The sequence below is a fragment of the Phyllopteryx taeniolatus genome, chromosome 2, assembly GCF_024500385.1.
Source record: "Phyllopteryx taeniolatus isolate TA_2022b chromosome 2, UOR_Ptae_1.2, whole genome shotgun sequence".
In the NCBI taxonomy this organism is placed as follows: domain Eukaryota; kingdom Metazoa; phylum Chordata; class Actinopteri; order Syngnathiformes; family Syngnathidae; genus Phyllopteryx; species Phyllopteryx taeniolatus.
In genome coordinates this window covers 2,749,069-2,762,514 of record NC_084503.1, presented here as the reverse complement: position 1 = coordinate 2,762,514, position 13,446 = coordinate 2,749,069, and the positions used below count along the sequence as shown (strand labels likewise).

At 43.3% G+C, this 13,446-nt stretch overlaps 1 protein-coding gene across 1 annotated transcript; it reads right to left on the bottom strand.

Moving 5' to 3' along the window:
* Nucleotides 1-174: 174 nt before the first annotated feature.
* LOC133467743 (immunoglobulin-like domain-containing receptor 1) lies at nt 175-11,137 on the bottom strand. The gene is made up of 9 exons (XM_061752954.1): nt 10,902-11,137; nt 8,278-8,448; nt 4,184-4,333; nt 3,495-3,614; nt 3,237-3,383; nt 2,668-2,793; nt 2,402-2,586; nt 1,502-2,107; nt 175-1,346 (listed from the first exon to the last, which is right to left on the bottom strand). The coding sequence occupies exons 1-9, from the start codon at nt 10,945-10,947 to the stop codon at nt 1,308-1,310; spliced, it is 1,590 nt and encodes a 529-aa protein (XP_061608938.1). The 5' UTR covers nt 10,948-11,137; the 3' UTR covers nt 175-1,307.
* Nucleotides 11,138-13,446: the final 2,309 nt, after the last annotated feature.

Below are 13,446 nucleotides of genomic sequence, written 5' to 3'. Positions count from 1 at the left end.
ACCTTCTCCACATCTTCTGCTGGATTCATTTAGATTTTGTTTTTAAGGAAATAGAAAAATAAAATACAACTTTTGAGGTATGTGTATCACATGGTCAATTCTTAGTGCATTTTTAGCAAAATCTCTAACATACTCGTTTGACCCCCGTATGGGGATCCAGAAAAAGTCGAAAGCTTGTATGTGAAGTTTTTATTACTCAAATTCAAAGAGAAATAATGTCGAGAAAACACTTGAATTATAAAAAATTGTCTTACACAAACTTAATGTGTTTTACAAACACACACAAAAAAAAAGGTTCATACTTCAACATTTACCGGTAAAATTGGATCCTAGAAATTACAATGATAGAAGCATCCTTGATTTCCCACAAAATGATACGTTAGCTACAGTATAGCATGTCAATTATTTACACTAATGGATTTTACGTACAACTATACTAAAAAAGCTTCATCATTGTAATTTAAGGCTTCACAGAAAAAACTGCACACAATTAAGGCAAACAAATAAACATTGTGTAGCTTTAAATAATTTCAATATAATATAGCAGTTGTAATATTTTGGTGAGTGATCCAATCCTACTAACCCTTTAAGAGCTTTATTACCCTTCCTACTTTTTGTTGGCATTTATAAAATAAAGACAAAGTTGGTCACTTCCTGGAGAAAAAAAAAACTAAGTCAACTCTAAAAACAATAACTTCAATAACTATGGAAAGCATTTAGTCAATAGCCTAGTGGTACTAGTTGTTAACCGAGTAAGAGTAGGCCAAAAGTGGGACTCATAGTGGGGGAAAAAAACATGACTAGTCCGACACTATTGTTCTACTAGTGCACTGAATTGTCTTACGAGTGAGGACAAAGAAGGTACTAGTACAGGAACCGTTAGCTAGATATCAAGGATTTTGAATAAATGCTCAAACGGCTTTCCTAACCAGCAGGCCATCAACATTCCCCAACGTTCTAATTTCATTGATGAACCAGCCGAGGGCGTTCATACATTTGACGTACTGTATATTTTAAAGCAGTTCTATGCTACCGGGAGCTATTTCTACGCGCCCGGGCTGAGTGGAATGTTTTCTCTGCTACCAGGGTTATTTCTGTGCTTCCAGATGAAGCCAAATACTTCACAAGTGTATTTCAAGCATATATTTTCTGAACATGTATTGGGCAACACAAAACTTATCCTGGTGGCTCATAAGGTATTTCAAAATTACCAGGAGTTTGACAGCAAGGCTGCTAACAACTCCCAGTTCAAGTGAGGCGTGCGTGCGCTCAGAAACAGAGGTCAAAGGGCGTTTTCACAGCTCCGTTCAGATGACGACGCTGGTGCCACTCCGAGAGCTCTTAACCTGAGAGAGACACACTAACTTTAGATCCATTTTTCTCAAAAGCCAGAAAAATTTGATTGACTTTTGTCTTTAAAAAAAAAAAAAAAAAAAAAGAATCAATTAAAAAAAACTTTCAATTATCAAGTGCAACTGAACTAAAGCAGTGTTTTTCTTACAGAGTAGTGTTCGTTCCTCCTTGGTCCTGGTTTGTTTCCAGGCTCGTACTCTGTGTAGCTGGGAGGTTTCTCACCCCAGCCGCCGCTGCCCCCTCTCCTCCCTCCTCCTCCGCCCCCTCCTCTCCGACTAATGTCCTCATCATCAGAGCTCCATGACCCTCTTGGTTGACGTGCTCCCGGTGGGGCATAGTTTCCTCTGGACCTGCTGTCAAATAGATCATCCCTGGAACGGGATCGAGAGGGGTCCATGCCTCCCCGTGCCCCGCCACGCGACCGCCCATCCAGTGACTCCTCGCTGTAGCTCCTCGGAATGCCTCTGGACCGTGGAGGTGAGGGATAGCGTCGACCCGGTGTCCTGCGCTCCTCGCGGGGTCCGAAACCGCCACGGCTGCTGTCGCTGGAGCTCGGGGGGCGAGTCTTAGGCGCGGGGGGCTGCACTCGGCCCGGTTCACGTATTGGTGGAAGGGTGATGACGCGGCGGTCTGATGGCACCTCACCGAGTCCAGATATCATGCTGGGAGGCCCGGCTGAAAAGGGGACACTGATGGGCATGTGCTGGGGAACAGGTGGAAGCTGTTGCATGTGAGGGGGTGGAGGCGGCTGCACCTGAAGGCAGGAAGACAATTTATTAAAAAAAAAAAAAGTTTAAATGTGTTTGAAGTGTCTGCGAGGGGTTTAAACTATATATCAATATATTTTCATATGGTCTCTATATATGGCAGTGTTTCCCCTATTGTGGGTGGGTCGAGAATATACGGTATCCCCTACGATAAGCGGGGGTTCCCTTCATGTCATGTCAATTTATTTATGCAGGTCTGGGTTCCAATTGAGTGACCAAATTGCTAGTTATGAAAGTTTGTGAGAGCTTGGTTTGAATGGCAATAACAGTACGGTGCATACCTGAAGCAGCGGACTGCTCACGTCCAACCCCCTCACCTGACTCTCCATGTAGTCAAGCATGTGATTGGTGTTGGCAGGTGTGTGGCTGCCGTGGATACTAGGGGCCGGTATGCCGTAAGCTGAGGACTGTGGTGGTGGCGGCAAGGGCATGGGCTTCATATGCATGCTCTTCCCTGACACAGATCCTATCGGGACAAATCACAGTCCCAAATGAGCAGATTACAAAATCAAAAGTATCTTTCTTGCAGTGCGTGTTGTAGACCTACCTGCGTATAGCAGTGGGTTCATTTGAGAGGAGGGAACATGACTCATTGGTCCATAGACGGGCTGTCCTCCCATCCAGGGAGCCATAGCCCTCTGAGCCTCCTTCATCATACGATGCTGCATTACCGCTGAAAGACAACCACAGCAATGAATTTACTCATTTACAAACGGGTAGCCAAAACATATGATCATACAGTAACTCAGATCATCCATCTGTAGGGTTTATCCTCACTACCAAAGAATATTATATACTTTGGGCAGAGTTAGCTAGTAACACGCTACATTTCCTCCATTCAGTGGCAATTTTTGTTGTGGGGCGACACGGGGCAGTTGCCCGGGGCGGAAATTTTCAAGTTAATTGAATTACTGATGCTGGTAGTAAGCCTAAGCGCCAGAAGAAGATCTGAACATTCAGGAGAAGATACAACTCCTGGACATGCTTTGGGAAGGACGCAGTTACGCCGCCGTTATATTGAGAAGACGACGAGGGTTGTGTCAACTCTCAACATAATGACTCCATATACTCGAAGCCAATGTAGTAGTTTCCCTACAAACTATCAAGCCCGACTACCTTTTTCTGGGCAGCAGCACTGCTGTGGGCAGCAGGGACAGCGCACATAGCAACAGCACTTCTGAGGACAACACTGGCAACAGCAGATGCCAAATAAGATGATGAGCAGCAGCGCTCCGATGATGATGAAGAGAACAGTTAACCAATCTGAGGGCGGGAGAGGAAGTGTCACGTTCACCATCGTACGTCCAAAGAAACGCTAACAACAACCTCGGAACAAGTCACTGGACATTTATAATATATGAAAAGTTTTCTTACGATAAACAATCAGTTTGACTTCTTTGTCATTGTCTCCAGTGGTGTCTCCAGCTGCGTCAACTGCACAAAAGTACACGCCGTTGTCCCACCACATCACTTCATTGATGACCAGATCGGCATCTGCACAAACACAATTGTTCAATAATTAAGAACAGTCGAGTAGAAGTTTAGACTCAGAGTCATGGTTGTTAACAAGAAGTTCAAAGGTCTTGGCTTCATTTTCACAATAAAATTCTGACATATTTGATATGTTTCCAGGCTGTTAAACATCAAGTCCAAGTCAATCAGGTTTATTTCAGTTGTTTATTTTCACCTCCCCTCTCAAAAAGATAGACAAATAAAATCAGTTAAGTTGTACAAACAAATTCTAGGTCACATTAATGGTGGAAAAAGTTTTCAAATGATTTATCTTGGTCAAAATTCTTTTACATCACAAAAATCTCGCATTTGAACAAGGGTGTGTATACTTCTTATGTCCACTGCAGCCTTGTTCCTGTTTTTGTAATCTGCCCGGTGAGCCTACAGTATTGTGATATTTAACAAGTAGAAACAATACAGTATAAGATTTCTTGGTTTCCTGGAAATAATAAAGTTATTTTCCGTGTAGAGTGAAGAATAACATCTGTGAAGCAATTAGATGTTCTTAACGATACCTTTTCAAAAGCAAACATGCTGTGGGATGAACTCACCATTTTCGATGGAGATCTTGCGATTACGGTATTCTGCGCCACGTATCGGCTCATTGTTTCCTCTCTTTTGAATGACGGTGCGAAGCGTGCGCTGGCGATCGGGACAGTCGTTCGCTGGATCCTGCCCCAACTGAAGTGCTGACTGGTAAGCTACACACGCACACAAAAAAGGAGAGATCCATAGGTTATCATATCTGCAGCCATCATCGGTACAATGATCAAATCTCCTCTCCTCTCATGAAGCCGGAACTGTGCAAACACCACAATTCAATGTTTAATTTGTGCACAACAAACTGTGAAATACAGTGATGCCTTAAGATAGAAGTTAAAACATTTTCCCAGACCACGCTCGTAACTCAAAACACCCATATCGCAAATCATCTTTGTCCATTGAAATGAATGGAAATGCTATTAATCCGTAAAAATTGTGTTGTCGACAAGGAATACTAATATAAGAACAAATATAATTTGTATGTCATAGAAACAGAGTAATAGGATAATTAAATAGAAAGTAAAAAATTAAACAGTTTGTGCATCAGGATGTAATGCGGCATTCCAATTCAATGGTTTTATCTTACCTAAATTACAACACAGAGAATAGGGGCAATACATATACGAGGTAACTACGTCCACTTTTCATACTGCAAAAAACAAGAACGCCATGAGGAGTCCATCAGGTAGGTTATCTTGAACACACTAATCAGCTGATTGTAAAGTCTAGTCTAAAAAAAAATGAAAAAATTAATGATATTGTCGAAGAGAAATGCAGCCCTATGGGGGGCACAAGTCAGTGCAAACTGTAGGCTGGTCCCAAGCCCGGATAAATGCAGAGGGTTGCGTCAGGAAGGGCATCCGGCTTAAAACCTTGCCAAACAAATATGAGCGTTCATCCAAAGAATTCCATACCGGATCGGTCGTGGCCCGGGTTAACAACGTCCACCTAAGAAGAAGTGGGACACTGAGAGGACCGAGGAGAGCCGAAAGGAATACATTGAGATGCGACACAGGGCAAAGGTGGAGGTGGCAAAGGCCAAACAAGAGGCATACGATGACATCTATGCCAGGTTGGACACTAAAGAAGGAGAAAAGGATCTATACAGGCTGGCCAGACACAGGGATAGAGATGGGAAGAATGTGCAGCAGGTTAGGGTGATTAAGGATAGAGATGGAAATATGTTGACTGGTGCCAGCAGTGTGCTAGCTAGATGGAAAGAATACTTCGAGGAGTTGATGAATGAGGAAAATGAGAGAGAAGGGAGAGGAGAAGAGGCAAGTGTGGTGGACCAGGAAGTGGCAATAATTAGTAAGGGGGAAGTTAGAAAGGCATGAAAGAGGATGAAAAATGGAAAGGCAGTTGGTCCTGATGACATTCCTGTGGAGGTATGGAAGCATCTAGGAGAGGTGGCTGTGGAGTTTTTCACCAGCTTGTTCAATAGAATTCTAGTGCGTGAGAAGATGCCTGAGGAATGGAGGAAAAGTGTACTGGTGCCCATTTTTAAGAACAAAAGGTGATGTGCAGAGCTGTGGCAACTATAGAGGAATAAAGTTGATGAGCCACACAATGAAGTTATGGGAAAGAGTAGTGGAGGCTAGACTCAGGACAGGTGAGTATTTGCGAGCAACAGTATGGTTTCATGCCTAGAAAGAGTACCACAGATGCATTATTTGCCTTGAGGATGTTGATGGAAAAGTACAGAGAAGGTAAGAAGGAGCTACGTTGTGTCTTTGTAGATCTCGAGAAAGCCTATGACAGAGTACCCAGAGAGGAACTGTGGTACTGCATGCGGACGTCTGGAGTGGCAGAGAAGTATGTTAGAATAATACAGGACATGTACGAGGGCAGCAGAACAGCGGTGAGGTGTGCTGTAGGTGTGACAGACGAATTTAAGGTGGAGGTGGGACTGCATCAGGGATCAGCCCTGAGCCCCTTCCTGTTTGCAGTGGTGATGGATAGGCTGACAGATGAGGTTAGACTGGAATCCCCGTGGACCATGATGTTTGCAGATGACATTGTGATCTGCAGTGAAAGCGGGAAGCAGCTGGAGGAACAGTTAGAAAGATGGAGGCATGCACTGGAAAGCAGAGGAATGAAGATTAGCTGAAGTAAAACAGAATATATGTGCATGAATGAGAGGGGCGGTGGGGGAAGAGTGAGGCTACAGGGAGAAGAGATGGCAAGGGTAGAGGACTTTAAATACTTGGGGTCAACTGTCCAGAGCAATGGTGAGTGTGGTCAGGAAGTGAAGAAACGGGTCCAAGCAGGTTGGAACGGGTGGAGGAAGGTGTCAGGTGTGTTATGTGACAGAAGAGTCTCTGCTAGGATGAAGGGCAAAGTTTAGAAGACAGTGGTGAGGCCAGCCATGATGGACGGATTAGAGACAGTGTCACTGAAGAGACAACAGGAAGCAGAGCTGGAGGTGGCGGAAATGAAGATGTTGAGGTTCGCTCTCGGAGTGACCAGGTTGGATAAAATTTGAAATGAGCTCATCAGAGGGACAGCTAAGGTTCGATGTTTTGGAGAAAAAGTCAGAGAGGGCAGACTTGGATGGTTTGGACACGTCCAGAGGAGAGAGAGTGAGTATATTGGTAGAAGGATGATGAGGATGGAGCTGCCAGGCAAGAGAGCTAGAGGAAGACCAAAGAGAAGGTTGATGGATGTCGTGAGAGAAGACATGAGGGCAGTTGGTGTTCGAGAGGAGGATGCAGGAGATAGGCTCACATGGAAAAGGATGACGCGCTGTGGCGACCCCTAACGGGACAAGCCCAAAGAAAAGAAGAATGATATCGTCGAAGAAAATTAACAAAATATTTCAAGAAAGGGAGGGGGAGTATAAATTCAGAGATATAACAAATTTTTTAATTAAAAAATGCAGAACCACAATGAAAATAAATAAATGAATACAAAATCAAATAATCGAGTGTGACTATGGAACAGACTGAGTGAGGAGCTGAAACAATGTCCAAACATCAACCAATGTAAAAACAAATTCAAACAAATGCAAATACAAAATATGAGGAGGAAGTAGTATCAATTACCGGTATATCATTATTATTATATGGGAGAATATATAAATGCATATATACAGTGGGTACGGAAAGCCCGCATGGAGTTTGCTAAAGAAAAAACACCTGAAGGACTCCAAGATAGTGAGAAATAAGAATCTCTGGCACTGCTCATCACCTGTCCAATACAGTCCCAACAGTGAAGCGTGGTGGTGGCACCATCATGCTGTGGGGTTTGGTTTTCAGCTGCAGGTACAGGACGCCTGGTTGCAATCGAAGGAAAGATGACTGCGGCCAAGTACAGGGATATCCTGGACGAAAACCTTCTCCAGAGTGCTCAGAACCTCAGACTGGGCTGAAGGTGCACCTTCAAAAAAGACAATGACCCTAAGCACATAGCTAAAATACCGAAGGAGTGGCTTCAGAACAACTCCGTGACTGTTCTTGAATGGCCCAGCCAGAGCCCTGACTGAAACCCAATTGAGCATCTCTGGAAAGACCTGAAAATGGCTGCCCACCAATGTTCACCATCCAACCTGACAGAACTGGAGAGGATCTGCAAGGAGAAATGGCAGATGATCCCCAAATCCAGGTGTAAAAACTTGTTGCATCATTCCCAAAAAGACTCATGGCTGTATTAGCTCAGAAGGGTGCTTCTACGAAAAACTGACCAAAGGGTCTGAATACTTATGGCTGTGTGATATTTCAGTTTTTCTTTTTTAATAAATCTGCAAAAAAATTCAACAATTCCATTTTATTTTCTGTCAATATGGAGGGCTGTGTGTACATTAATGTGAAAAAAATGAACTTAAATGATTTTAGCAAATGACTGCAATATTAAAAAGAGTGAACTTTTAAGGGGGTCTGAATACTTTCCGTACCCACTGTATATTATATAGGTATAGGTTTTTTTTTTTCCCCTTCTTCTTTTATGGTTGTTTTTGTTTTGTCTGGAATCACGAAAAAAGTTACTGGCGAGGACAAAGAGCACACTAATAAACCGGAAACTGGATATCAACTAAATACTCAAATGGCTTTCCATAGATCTCTCACTGGCATAAAAGATGAATAGATCAATAAACATCTCTCACCTGTGGAGTAGTACTCCAGCACGGGGTCCTTGCAGAAGGACTTAAACCTCCAGGTGACCAGTACATCTTGGAGGGGTGCCGACGTGGAGAAGTCACAGCGCAGGGTTACTGAGGCAAACAGAGCAGTGCTGCGCTCCAGCTGGGGGACGATCACTTGAATACACACCGACACTGGAAAGGTAAGGCAAACACACAATGACATATATTTAGGTCAACCAGAATGGAAAATCTGTATCCCTTTCACACCAGAACATTTTTACTGTGTCACAGTGGAGTTTTTAAGCTTCCGCTGTGGTATTATAATTGAGCTTTATTGAGAATCAGACTTGATTGCGAGGGCATAACAGTCGAGAGGCACCGCAATTTACGAGTGGGTTTTTTCCAGATACGACCCGCCGTTTGGCAAATTTTGTGAGCAATGATTTGAGTTACGACCCTAAACGGCGGCAGCGCGCTTCACAACATCAGGTAGCTTGGCCGATAGCGAACGCGTCTTCAAATAAGAGGCGGCGTGTGCTTGCTTCAAGCTGTTCATTGCCATTCCTAGTTAATGTTTACTGCAAAACTAAACATTAAACACAGAAAACTACTCGTTGTGCATTTGACCAAACCACATAACTTTGCCTTAAAAAAGGTACGGTAGCTTAATGCTAACACACAATGCAAAACACCATAGACGTGATAACGAAACTATCACTGATGCCGCGGTACAGCATCACATTATTATTTTGAGGGATCAAACCATATTTTAAATTATAATTCGTTTTTTAAACAACCAAGAAATGTGTAAAACCACAGTACTTGGTTGTAATGTAATATTTTAATGAAAATAGAGACAGTTTGTATTTTTTACGAGTTTATTATTTGTGTAAAGAACAAATACTGTATGGGGTTGATTCCAAAACAATGATCTATGGTTTTAATCCATTTTTTTTGCCCCAAAGGAAACATCCAAGGGTCCTGTTGATGCATTCAATTAAAATTAAAAATGTAATCAAAATGCAACCAAACGTAATCAATTATATTACTTTGAGAAATTAATTCAAATAGTTACACTACCATTACATTTTCAACAGGGTAACTTGTAATTGTAACCAATTACTTGGATTTCCAAGTCATGTTCCCAAGACTGCTTGTACGTCAAGGTACCACTGTACTGTAGCCGAACTGTTCCATTTCTGGTCATTTCACCTGAGCGGCAGCGTAGCTGAATCGAGCGTGTTACCTCAATTTGGGCTCGCAACACAAATTAAAGCAAAAAAACAACAACAACAAAAAAACAAAAAAACGACCAATTGATGGCTTCAAACTCGAAGTTGAGGCACTCGTTAGTTAAGGTACCACTGTAGTTGCATGAATTATGATTTTATTTGTATTTTTTTGTTTTGTTTTTTTTTAAATCAGGATTTTGCTCAAATATATTTCCCCCAACTCATCCGGCGTCTCAGGAGGGGGAAGCAGTGCAGTGTTCAGGGCACGTCCCACCGGGAGGAGACCCTCAGGGATGACCTAGGACATGCCGGAGAAACTACATCTTTTGGCTGGCCTGTGAATGCCTCGGGATCCCCCCGGAAGAGCTGGATGAAGTGGCTGGGGAGAGGGAAGTCTGGGCGTCCCTGCTAAAGCTACTGACCCCGCGACCTGACCTCGGATAACCAGCAGAAAATGGATGGATATTTCCCCCAACTATATTTTACTTCCCTAAGATACAGCCTTTAATTTGGTAATTTCCTGGTTTTATTTCCACAAATTCTTATCAATTCCCATGGAAATCCATCCATCCATCTTCGCTTTATCCTCACAAGGGTCACGGGCGTGCTGGAGCCTATCCCAGCTATCATCGGGCAGTAGGCGGGGTACACCCTGAACTGGTTGCCAGCCAATCGCAGGGCACATACAAACAAACAACCATTCGCACTCACATTCACACCTACGGGCAATTTAGAGTCGTCAATTAACCACGCATGTTTTTGGGATGCGGGACGAAACCGGAGTGCCCGGAGAAAACCCACGCAGGCACGGGGAGAACATGCAAACTCCACACAGGTGGGGCCGGGATTTGAGCCCCGGTCCTCAGAACTGTGAGGCAGACGCTCTAACCAGTCGTCCACCGTGCCGCTCCCATAGAAATTCCTGGACTTTTGCAACCTTATTCGGAGCAAAATAAAAGGAGTATGGTAAGAATGCAACAGTGAGTGTTTTGCTAAAACAACACTGAGCTCATCCGACAGTGGCCCAACCAGAAAAACAGGTGACACAGACAAAGGCACAGGAAGTGAAACCAACCAACAAACATTAAGGTGGGTGGGATGAAACCGTGCGATCAACTCCAAAATCAGCTCTTTCGGACATATTGCAGGATGCATATATATATATATATATATGAAATTACTTCCAAAATTGGTTTCAATTCCATTTGCAAAAGGCTCCTCATGATTAATAAAACAGGTCACATATCATGCAAACAAATGTCATCCTTTGAAAGTACCGCGAAACGGGTAGGGCGATTGTATTACCCCTTGAACAGATTTATATGAAATGAAACAATAATAATAATAATAATAATTTTAAAAAAAACCCACAACATTTCCACTCCAGATAGAGAAAAAAAAAGTGTTCCGTACCTTTTAGTAGCGACGAGAGGATACAGGCGGCCAATAATCGCCGCATGTTGTAAAAACGGCGCAGTAGACTTAAAAAAAACAACAACCTCTTTTTAAAACGAGAAGAAAAACCGTACAAAATAGAAAAAAAAGTATAATGAAGTGGTGGTTTCAAGCCGTATTTAACAACAAGCTATTCGTTGGTCCCTCTTGAATGGTTCAGTATGTGACTGAAGTGAAGTCACTGGGCTCAGCAGCGAGGCCACGCCCCGAAACAGGTGAGCGCTTCCTGTGGGGTGACGTCACGAGGCGTGACTGTGTTTAGGAGAATAATATACGGTGGGAATTTTGAGTTAGATTTTGAAAAAAATTAAAAAATAAATCGAGTTTTACTTAAAAAAAAAAAAACTGGAATAACTAAAGACTGGAAATCGTCTTGGCTTTTTTCGTGAAAATAAAATAAAAATAAATTCAAAACAAAGTGAGAGAAGTCATTTTCAAAATACTTCATGGGTGCTAACCTGTAAAGAGCAAGCTGTTAAAATATGATATCAATATTTACACACACTGATATTTCTTTCTGTGGTCTTCTTTCTTCTTCCAGACGCTGTCTGGCTGAAGCCACGAGGTGTCAGTCTAAACTTGCAATACACCATCCAAACGGTTTTCTTTCCACCACCACAACACCTGGATATAATTCTCTTGAGACTTGTTTCTACTTTTATTGCTTTTTTTTTTTTTAACGCTACAGAGCTTAACACATAGCATGGTGGAAATGTCACCTCAGCGTCAGACGGTGCAGTTTCAGATATCCTTAGATTTTGCATAAGCACATTTAAAAAAAATAAATCTAAAAAATAGATAATAAAGTGAGATTTGTGTTCTCCTCAAATATCTAATCTATTGATGCCATCATGATCTCAGCGAGATCAGGGAGTTGCTCAACTGCATTCCGAACAAAATCTGTAAACATGAGCGGTCACTGGATTGACCTCCCATCGAACACTCAAGACCACCTCGAAGGGATTCTTCCAAATGTCAGTTTTCTTTTAACCCCATACTGTGCATTTTCCATGCGCACATGGGCCAAAACTATAATCCCCTTGGTAAAATAATGAAATACAGGTCTTGTCAAAAAATTAATAGCACGCCACTGATAGCCTGTCTGACATTTAATCCTTAATCCATGCTTCAGAGAAAATCAAAGTGTCGTTTTATTTGCTACTTTGTAGAAACAACGGTGCCTTGATAGACATGTTTTTCAGATATGACCCATCTCTTGGCCATTTTGAGATACGAAAAGCAATTTGGGATATGGGTGCCCTTCAGAACCCCCACCGCTAGATGGCGCCAACAAACTTCACAACATCTGGCCACCATCAGTTCACATTGGTTTCCTCGTAGTGGAAAGGCAATATTAGTTGCTTTGCCAACTGCCAATAGACCCCACAGAAGAAGGAGAACAAGCGAGGACCATAACATTAGATGCAGTTGTCTTTAATGTTTGCAGTTTCCATGTTTGCAGGTTATGCAAAGAACAAATGTTATTACTGTTTTTTTGTTTTTTTTTTACAGTAGAATATTGTTCAGCAACCAGTTCAGGGTGTACCCCGCCTCCTGCCCGATGACAGCTGGGATAGGCTCCAGCACGCCGGCGACCCTAGTGAGGAGAAGCGGCTCAGAAAATGGATGGATGGATGGAATATTGTTCAGTGCATTTTTTTCTCATTGAAAACAAAAAACATTGAAAACGAATTTGAATGCTTCTTGGGGGGTCTGGAACAGATTAACTGCATTTCCAGTCATTTCAGTGGGGAGCAATGATTTAAGATATGAGCGATTTTGAGATACAAGCGTGGTCACGGCACAAATTAAACTCATATCTGAAAGCACCGCTGTACAGTACTTGTTTTTGCAGGTTCAGATGTGTCGAGCTAGCCTCCGACCTGCGTTTGACTTCTGTTCCTTATCTTTAGTATACGATCATTCTTATGCTTTATTCTGTCAATGTTTGGAGACTCTCCCATGACCTCTCCAAGACAGGTGCATGTTTCTATGGGAACCTGTGCAAATGTGTTGGGATCACAAACAGTTACTGGGACAGTTTCAAGCTCCCCCTTGAACACTGCTACCACTCCATCCATCCATCCATTTTCTACCGCTTTCTACCGAGGTCAGGTCGCGGGGGCAGTAGCTTTAGCAGGGACGCCCAGACTTCCCTCTCCCCAGCCACTTCATCCAGCTCTTCCGAGGGGGTCCCGAGGCGTTCCTAGGCCAGCCAAAAGACGTAGTCTCTCCGGCGAGTCCTGGGTCGTGCCCGGGGTCTCCTCCCGGTGGGACGTGCCCGGAACACCTCACCGGGGAGGCGTCCGGGAGGCATCCGAATCAGATGCCAAAGCCACCTCATCTGGCTCCTCTCGATGTGTAGGAGCAGCGACTCTACTCCGAGATCCTCCCGGATGACCGAGCTTCTTGAACTCCTCCACTTGGGTCAGGATCTCATCCCCGACCGGGAGAGGGCACACCACCCTTTCCCGACTGAGGACCGTGGTCTCAGATTTGGAAG

Coding starts and splice junctions, on each gene's coding strand:
- LOC133467743 (XM_061752954.1), bottom strand. CDS start 10,947: ATGCGGCGATTATTGGCCGCCTGTATCCTCTCGTCGCTACTAAAAG. Junction 4,334..8,277: donor GCTGGAGTACTACTCCACAG/GTGAGAGATGTT, acceptor GTGCGTGTGTAG/CTTACCAGTCAGCACTTCAG. Junction 2,794..3,236: donor GTGCTGCTGCCCAGAAAAAG/GTAGTCGGGCTT, acceptor GTTGTCTTTCAG/CGGTAATGCAGCATCGTATG.